Source organism: Aplysia californica, unplaced genomic scaffold, assembly GCF_000002075.1.
Source record: "Aplysia californica isolate F4 #8 unplaced genomic scaffold, AplCal3.0 scaffold01312, whole genome shotgun sequence".
Lineage (NCBI taxonomy): Eukaryota > Metazoa > Mollusca > Gastropoda > Aplysiida > Aplysiidae > Aplysia > Aplysia californica.
In genome coordinates this window covers 44,111-53,044 of record NW_004798582.1, presented here as the reverse complement: position 1 = coordinate 53,044, position 8,934 = coordinate 44,111, and the positions used below count along the sequence as shown (strand labels likewise).

General features: G+C 38.9%; 1 protein-coding gene across 1 annotated transcript; it reads left to right on the top strand.

Moving 5' to 3' along the window:
* The first annotated feature begins 7,103 nt into the window (after positions 1-7,103).
* Positions 7,104-8,221, top strand: LOC106013816 (adenosine receptor A1-like). The gene has a single exon (XM_013090511.2). The coding sequence runs from the start codon at positions 7,115-7,117 to the stop codon at positions 7,985-7,987; it is 873 nt and encodes a 290-aa protein (XP_012945965.2). The 5' UTR covers positions 7,104-7,114; the 3' UTR covers positions 7,988-8,221.
* The last annotated feature ends 713 nt before the right edge of the window (positions 8,222-8,934 follow it).

The window sequence follows — 8,934 nt, the reverse complement described above, 5'->3', positions numbered from 1 at the left end:
CAGGTAGGACCTGAACCAGTCAAGAACCCTGCCAAACAGGCCAAACGTGTTGAACAATTGTTCAATAAAAATAGTGTGATCTATAGTGTCAACGAAGACAACGCTGATGGCTATGTGGAATAGACTACTCGCTGGCTTGGACTTAACCCCAGTGTTGAACAACCGTGGGTGTTTTCCTCCTTTACAATAAAGTAAAATGCCAGGTCTAAAGGAAGGTTACGTCCAGCAGCATGGACTTAACTTTGGTATTGAATGAAAGAAAATTAGAATTTGAGGATTTGTTGCCTTTTGTGCTGCAGATAGGCTGCCCCTCCCAAAAGAAAAAACAAAACCAAACCAAACCAAAACAACCAACAAACAAACAAGAAACAACCCCTCTAAAAGCTAAAAAAAACTTTGTAACCTTCTTGCTAATAAAATGTTCTTTCCACTAGTAACCGCCGTTATCAAAATTATGTATTTGCCATTTTCTCGAAACTCTGGGAATATTTTTGAGTCTTGGTATGGAACTAAGTAAGCCTTTCAATATGTTGCAGTTATTTATATTTTATACCATACTTGGAGTTGTTTTAGCTCTACAGTTCCGGTAAAATAAATCCTTATATTTCACTGCTGGCTCTCTGCTGATATCTCACACGTGAAATATAAAAATTTGAATAAATTACTCAGCGCACTATAATTATTTTCCTTCTAACCTTTTAAAGCAAAGTATAGACTTGAATCGTAATTTCTTGACCGTGCAATGTCATGGAAGCCACTCTTTCCCCCAGGTAAAAACTTCGCTGCAAAGTGCGCTTACCATAAGCGCCCAAATGAAGTGCCAAACAGTAATTTACAGTCGTCTCCCACTGTCCCTGTAGTAGAGAGTAAGCACAACGCTCTACGTATCACTTAATTTGGTTCCAAATTGAGTCAAATAGTGGGCACCGGAGGGAGGAGATATAATTTGTATTTTACTACTTCACTTGCTTTTACTTTTTCATCCTCTGTTGCCGTTATTTTTTGAACTTTTGAATCGTACATTTTCTTGTTCCTTTGCCTATGCCCGCGTTATTACTGTTTCTTTTCAGGTTTATTTCACGGAGAGAGGCATACGATAGCACAACATGTAAATTAGCGTGGCTAAAAATAAAGGAAAACAATCAAGCTTTTTTTCCAATCTTCACTGGGACGGGCATGAAAATGTTGTTTTCATGTGAGACTCTTGAATAGATCCTCATGTCGGATTGGCTGGTCATTTGAACTTTGTTGGTTTGGATCTATTTCGCCAGCTGATATTATTATGGTATTACAAAAATATTACACTCATAATGGTGTTAGATCGTGATTTATCCTACTTGTGAAATTGCCAGTTGTAATCCCTCGTTGAAACTCCTGATTACAACTTGGCAATTTCACTCGTAGGATAAATCATGATCTAACACCACCACTCATGTAATAAATTATTTATCTCTCATATTATGCATGGTTCGGACCCTTGTATCGCTATATTTAGACAAAGTTTCCGTCCTATCACTCTTGTATCTCTGTATTTAGACAACGTTTCCGTCCTTTCACTCTTGTATCGCTGTATTTAGACAAAGTTTCCGTCCTATCACTATGTCTTGTATCTCTGTATTTAGACAAATTTCCGTCCTTTCACTCTTGTATCGCTGTATTTAGACAAAGTTTCCGTCCTATCACTCTTGTATCGCTGTATTTAGACAAAGTTTCCGTCCTATCACTCTTGTATCGCTGTATTTAGACAAAGTTTCCGTCCTTCCACTCACTCTTGTATCGCTGTATTTAGACAAAGTTTCCGTCTTTCCACTCTTGTATCTCTGTATTTAGACAAAGTTTCCGTCCTTCCACTCTTGTATCGCTGTATTTAGACAAAGTTTCCGTCCTTCCACTCACTCTTGTATCTCTGTATTTAGACAAAGTTTCCGTCCTTTCACAATACACAGAAACGTCACCTGCGTCTGTGATGTGACGCCATGGTGCTCGCCGTCACACGTAGAAGACACATGTTCAAGTCCCGTGTGGAGAGGCTTTGTTATCGAGTATCTCGGTCTTTCTGCACTGACATTATATTCCTCTCAGCCCGGGGCTTTGTCATCATCAATCATCATCAATGCCTTTTATCCCTGGAAGGGTATAGGCCACATACAAGCTCCTTCCATTTATCTCTGTCCTGAGCCATCCTTCCAAGTGAGCTTCATCTCTGTCATGTCCCTTTCCACGCATCTCCTCCATGTTTCCCGTGGCCTACCCCTGCTTCGTGTTCCTTGTGGGTTCCATTGCAGTGACTGTCTTGTGATGTTTCCGCTGGGCTTTCTGAAGGTGTGTCCTATCCATCGCCACTTTCTTTTTCCTATTTCTACTATCTTTTTGTCCTGTCCTTTCCCACAGCTCTTCATTTCTTATTCTATTCTGCCACTTAATTCTTAGGATACTCCTCATACATCTGTTGATGAAAGTCTGGACTTTATTCAGTACTGTCTTTGTTGTCTTCCAAGTTTCGCAGCCGTAGAGGAGCACAGACTTGACGGTGGAATTAAAGAGTCGAATCTTGGTGCACAATGAGATGTTGTTTGATTTCCAGACTTTTGATGATTGATTGAAAGCCGAGTCTTTGTGCTGTGACATTATATTCCTCTCAGCCCGGGTCGGCCTTGACAGGCTGAGTCAAAGCTCGCCTTCTATATTATATCTAAATAAATCGTGTTGATGGGTCGTACATTTACAAACCCAGAAACATCCCACAAAGAAAGACAAACTCCTGAAGGTACAGCACGTGAGAGATTGTTCACACCAGTGAAAATGTCAATGTTAAACAAACAAATAATTACTACGGTAAAGTAAGTTCTTATCGATGATCAAACTTGAGATGTGTTTTACATTTTGACTGTGGGGTGACTTATAATTGACTGACAAACAAACATGTAACACACCCGTCTGCATTTTTTTAACGGTCGACCTTTGATAAGATTTAACATTTTTAAAAAATCTGTTGTGGTAATGAGCACACGGGGGCAGAGTCAGAAGAAGCAAAGAGTTGTATTTGAAATCTGACAAACGAAGAGATTTACCCCTTTTGATTGAGGGTTGATATTGTCACTACGATGACTGTGGCATTCAGATCTTTTTGATTCTGTTCGGAATATTTACTTAGATAGTTAGAATAATGGCTGTAATAAAATGTCAGCCCCGGTGTTCAGTAGAACTAAAAGAACCTAAGTACTGGTACAATGATAGGGATAAATGACCGGTCTCATTGTATATAATTATACGACACAGATATTATAATTAGTAATACATTCTTGTTGTACAATTTGATGCTATAATCGTCCTCTTATTAAAAATAGCTGTTATAATGTTGACGTACATTGCAGGAACACAAAGACAGAAAGAAGTACAATTATAACTTTTGATGTCATTGATTAAGTCCTGGTTTCCTTTGTACTGAGGGGATAAATAAAAGTCTCGGCCTGAAATAGGGGAGGAGTCTAGCGCTAAAGTAACCCGGTGTCGATGTCCCACACGTCTCTCCCACCCAGAATGTCGATGTCACTTTTGTGGAGAAACAACTCAACTTGCTCTAGCGACCAGAAATTGAGCTTGCCAATGACAACACCATCACCTTCTGGTTCGTATTATGCAAAAATCTTAAGCGACCAGCAGTGGTACATCGTCCAAGTGGTCAATGTAGCGGCCATCTCTTGTCTCCTCAGTCTGTTCGGCGTGGCCACTAACATCATCAACATTGTGGTGTTTGCCAAGCAAGGCTTTCAGGACAGCATAAACATCAGCCTCATGGGTGAGATGGCAATTATCGCATGTACAGTAACACCACTAACAAATAACCAAATCTACAGTTCCTTGAGACTAATTTGTCTATCAAAGGGTCATGGAATAGAACATAACACACATACGTGAGGTGGATATAACAGACACAGTTTTGAAATATAGCACCTAGCACATTTACAAAACTGTACTATCATGAAGAAATGCGTTTGCTCTTAGCTCAGAAATCTTTTATTTTTCAGGAGATAGAAAAACAATTGTTACACCGCGATTTTCCCGAGTTATGAAGAATTCCGAGAATTCAAGAAGCCATACTGGTTTGGAACATAATAATATGACAGTGGGCGACTCAAATTGGGAATTCAAAAGAAAACCTTTTTGAGAATTTTATTTTTTAAGTGCATGTAAAAAAGAAAAAAAAAGATTAAAAGAAATATGATGAAACTGTGGTAAACCCTCCGGGGCGGTGCTACTGATTGAAGTGTCTTTAGGCCATTCCCAAAGGGAGGGGGGGGGGGCATAAACATCTCGAGTTCTTATGCATAGTAGAATTCTAATTGTAAATGGGCTGATTCATCAATTTAATGCTCATAACTGTGCATGAACTGCAATATGAAACTGCTGCTTTTTCCCCCTAATCCTTACTATCGTCATTTTCCTCTACTTCTTTTGTATGTTTGTCACTCTCTTGTGACCCGTTATTTCCGGAGTGCCTTGATAGCCGAAGCAGACTTTGTGCTGATGAAGCTAGAGAGGTGAGCAGAGTAAGTCTGATTCTCTGTAAGGACTTCTCTTTTGACATACACCCCTGGTGCTCATATGACCGTCTGCAGTTGCAAGCGCCGTAAAACGTCTACTAAAAAAGAAAAATTGCTGTTGTACAGTGGGTGCTTTCCATTTTTCAAATTCTAACGACAATTTCTCTCTGTGTCTCCTTAAATAAAACATCAATTTTAATGAACTAAGGGACAAAATACTCATTATAAATTATTTTTAAAAGTCCAACAAAAATGTAATGGCAGATACTTTACACCCTAATCGACATAATTTTGATCAGTTAGACGCCGGCCACTTCTGGGCTACCTGTTATTGCCAACAAGAACATTAATCAAAGCAGGGAACGTGGCTACAAGTTTGGGATCAAATATCCCAAAGCGGAAAAGACAGAAGACCGCATTTACTGAAGTAGCGTTGGGTCCTCATACCTTACCCAGCGCTTCCACGGGTCGTGGATGGGGGAGAGGCCTTCAGAAACGGAGATAAGCTGCTAAGCAGACGCGCACCAAATGTGAGATGGTCGTGGAGAGTAGAGGAGAACCCTGGTGGCACAGGTGCTTTAGAAAATACTCTGTACACTCGAAGAATGGACCATCTTGGCGATATCATTCTATCTATGCCAGCGATGAGATTCTAAACGATATCCATGATTAAGTTAGTTTTCATAGCTTTACCTATAACACCACGTGCAACTGAATGTAAGATGCATAGATTAATAAGCCTTGGGAATCATTTTGCAAAAATCTTGCTGTGAGTAATAATGGGAAGAATGAGAAGAAGTCTAAGACCAGAGTAAACTAAAACCCAATTCATCTTTGATCCTGTCAAGGGGACAGGAGTTTTATATTCACCTTTTTTAATAGAAAAATTTATTGAATTATGGTAAAACCTTTATTTATGTTTACCAGATTAGTCAAAGGTTTTCGATTAATCAAGACATGGTAGCTTATTCAGAATATTGGTAAAGCTAGACCAAGATTTAAAAAAAGTAAGAATTATTAGAAATGTTTACTTGGACCAAAAGGCTGTTGTATTGAGGGAGAGTACAGTGAATATAAGCAGATTAGAAGAGGAGTGAGGCAAGGATATGTTGTGTCAGCTGAACTATTTTACAGGTACCCGTGAAACGATCCTCAGAAGTATAGAAGAATGCCTAGGTCTCAAATTGAATGGCAAAATAATTAATAGCATTAGATATACCGATGGCAAAATTTTAGTAGCAGATTCAGATGAAAGACTTTCAATTTGTATAGATATTGTTGAAGCGGAAGGCAAAGATAAATGTGAGGCAGCGCGATGGAATCAGACTCTCGTCAATTTTTGACATGTAGAGTTATTGGTATCATCTTAAAGCTTGTTCACTTGTCTTTATTTGGATGGAAAAAGTATCCATTTATCGTAAATACATATCGAGATATTTGCAAATGAAGGAGGTGGGGGTCACCTGTTTTCAGATGTAAAATTAGTGAGAAAATGGCCGCAAAAGATTAGTCATTTCCTTAGCTTAAGAGTCCGTGGTAACTGAAAATTTACATTTTTTGTGCCTTTAATCAACATTTTTTCAGAAAAATCCACACGGAAATGAGTTCTTTAATGGGCATGAAAGGTGTTGAGCCAAAAAACAAAAATTTGAGAAAGTTTCACAATTCCACAGAAAAAGCAAGTTTCTCCACTTTGATTATTTTGACGAGAGCCTGATTCCACCACGCTGCCTCCCAAATGGTTATTGTGGAACGTGGATAAAACAGAATGCATGGTAAAATGTAAAAAGCAGTTAATCCTACTTGTAATCGTATGAGCTAAAGCAAAAAGATCAAACAAGTTCAACAGTTTAAATATCTAGGATATATAATTACTTTACATGATACCAAATGTTCCACAGAAATGAAAAAGAAGATTAAGGAAAGCTACAGATAGTTTCTATTAAATAAGCCCAATCCTGGGAAGAAAAAAAAAATTCAATGAACACAAAAATGAAAATTATGGAATACTGTGTATGCCCAACCGTTCTACATGGCTGTGAATGCTGGACAATCACTAAAGACAGTGAAAATGAAATAAAAGCGACAGAACTGTGGTTTCTTAGGAGACTGCTGAGAATTTCTTCGAAAGAAAAGAAGTCAAATGCGGCATTTTTTTAAGAATGGTGCCCACGTGGGCTGTTCGCTGTTTAAAAAAACAATCAAGAAAGGACAAATGCCGTTTCATGGACACTTAACTGGACATAAAGGTCTTGAACATCTAACTCTCACTCGCAAAATTGAAGGCAAACGAGACAGGGGTAGACCCAGAGCAACTTATGATTAATTGTATCTTTTTTGAAAGCATCAGAGTAAAAGAAGGAATAGAGAATCATGTTGCAGATCTGGCACTTGATGATGATGGTGATGATGATTTACTGAAGAAGAATTAAAATAAAATGTATTTCTTTCACTTTAGCTTAGTTTAATTCTTTTCATGTCAGAGGATGTCCACAATATTGTGTCACCCAACCTGCAAGGGAGAGAGAGAGAGAGAGAGAGAGAGAGAGAGAGAGAGAGAGAGAGGCCTCATGATTGAATTTTGCCTTTTTCCATCTCTTAAAATGCTCATCATTTCAGGGCTCGCTGTGTCTGACCAGTGCTCCTTGCTGACCATGATATGGCTAAGCATCTGCCTCAACCCGCTCTTTTATCACAATGAGCTGCCCTTTGACCCCAGAGATATCATGCACGTCACAGCGGGTATGCCCCATATAATCTTTGTCAAAATCGCCACTTTTGTCACCGCCTTCATCACTTTCGAACGATGTCTGTGTATCGTTGTCCCTCTGAAGGTGAAGACGATCATAACACCGAGAAGGACAAAGATAATTATCATCTCCATCTACGTTGTCATAGCTGTTTTGATGACCCCCCTCTTTCTTGGCAACAGACTTGAGTGGGTTTTCGATTTCACCAGGAATGTTACTATCCTAAAAACCACGTTCACGGCCGAGAGAGACATGTTAGACGCCATTACATTTCTGATCCCGGGTGTATTTGCTACGACGTCTTCTTTCATCTTCGTCATCTGCTGTACAATCATTCTTACCGTCAAACTCAACAGTAAAACAAAATGGCGACAGGTCACTGCAGCCAAGTCTGCTCGTCCAGCGGAAGGAGTTGGGGTCAAAGATCAAAAGGTTGTGAAAATGGTGACCTTCATCGCTGTCATTTTCATTGTCTGCACCCTTCCTTCCACGCTGTTGTTTCTCTACATGATGATTGACCCAAGCTTTCGTATTGATGATCGTGTCTATCGAAACCTGTATCGTGCCCTTTGGTCTTCATCATACCTAATCGAAACTATCAACTCTAGTGTGAATATATTTGTGTATCTGAAAATGAGTTCGAAATATCGAGCAGTGTTTATGGAAACATTTTGGAACAAGAAGGAAAAATAACTTTTGGGATGCTTAACGGGAGATGTACATGATATGGGAAAACTTCTAGGGGTTTGACTTTCTTTCAATTTATAAAGGTGATATAGGTTGATTATCGACTAATTAGGAGAATTCGGACGGAATTTTAAAAGTTTTTTTTTTTAAGTTGGTCTCCGTGGAGGCCATCTTTGATTTTTTGCCATGCTGCGGGGACAGACGTTTTTCCACAGAAAATACTGGAATATAAGCCTCAAACCTGGCACACAAATACATAAACCTATTATCTGTGATCTGATGCTAAGATTGTTTTCCTATGACGAAAAACAACAAAAATATTTATATATCACCGGGCGACTTCCGAAAAAAGGGGAAAAGTAACACAAAATCGAGAATATTTTAAAATGTGATCAATATTTCGCAAAATACTGACATCGAATCACAAAACAGACTATACAGCACATGTGTGCGAAATTTCAAGTTTGTAGCTCAGTTAGTATTTTAAAAACGTCTGTCCCCGCATAGTCACTTTAGCGAAAACGTAGTTTTTGAGAAAAACGCAAAAGAAAAACACCACCGATTTGACAACGTCAAAGTTCGAAAACCATAGATTTTAAAACAATAAATTTGATATTTTTAAAACGTTAGCCCCTCTCTGATATATTAAATGGAATTAATAAGGTTATATGTTCATTTCCCCCTGAAGTAAGCATTCAATGACAGATGAACATGACCATCTTCACTAATTTTTAGTTAGTTACTACCCTTGAGCAGTCACGTACAAATCAGAACAATTGTTTAGTAACACGCTCCTAGATTACATCAACACACACATGCACACACACACACACACACACACACACACACACACACCAACAATCAATCAAACAAACAAACAAACAAACAAACACACTTACACACATACGCACTCACACACTGAGTGTGGGTGAGTGAGTGCGCGTGCATGCGCG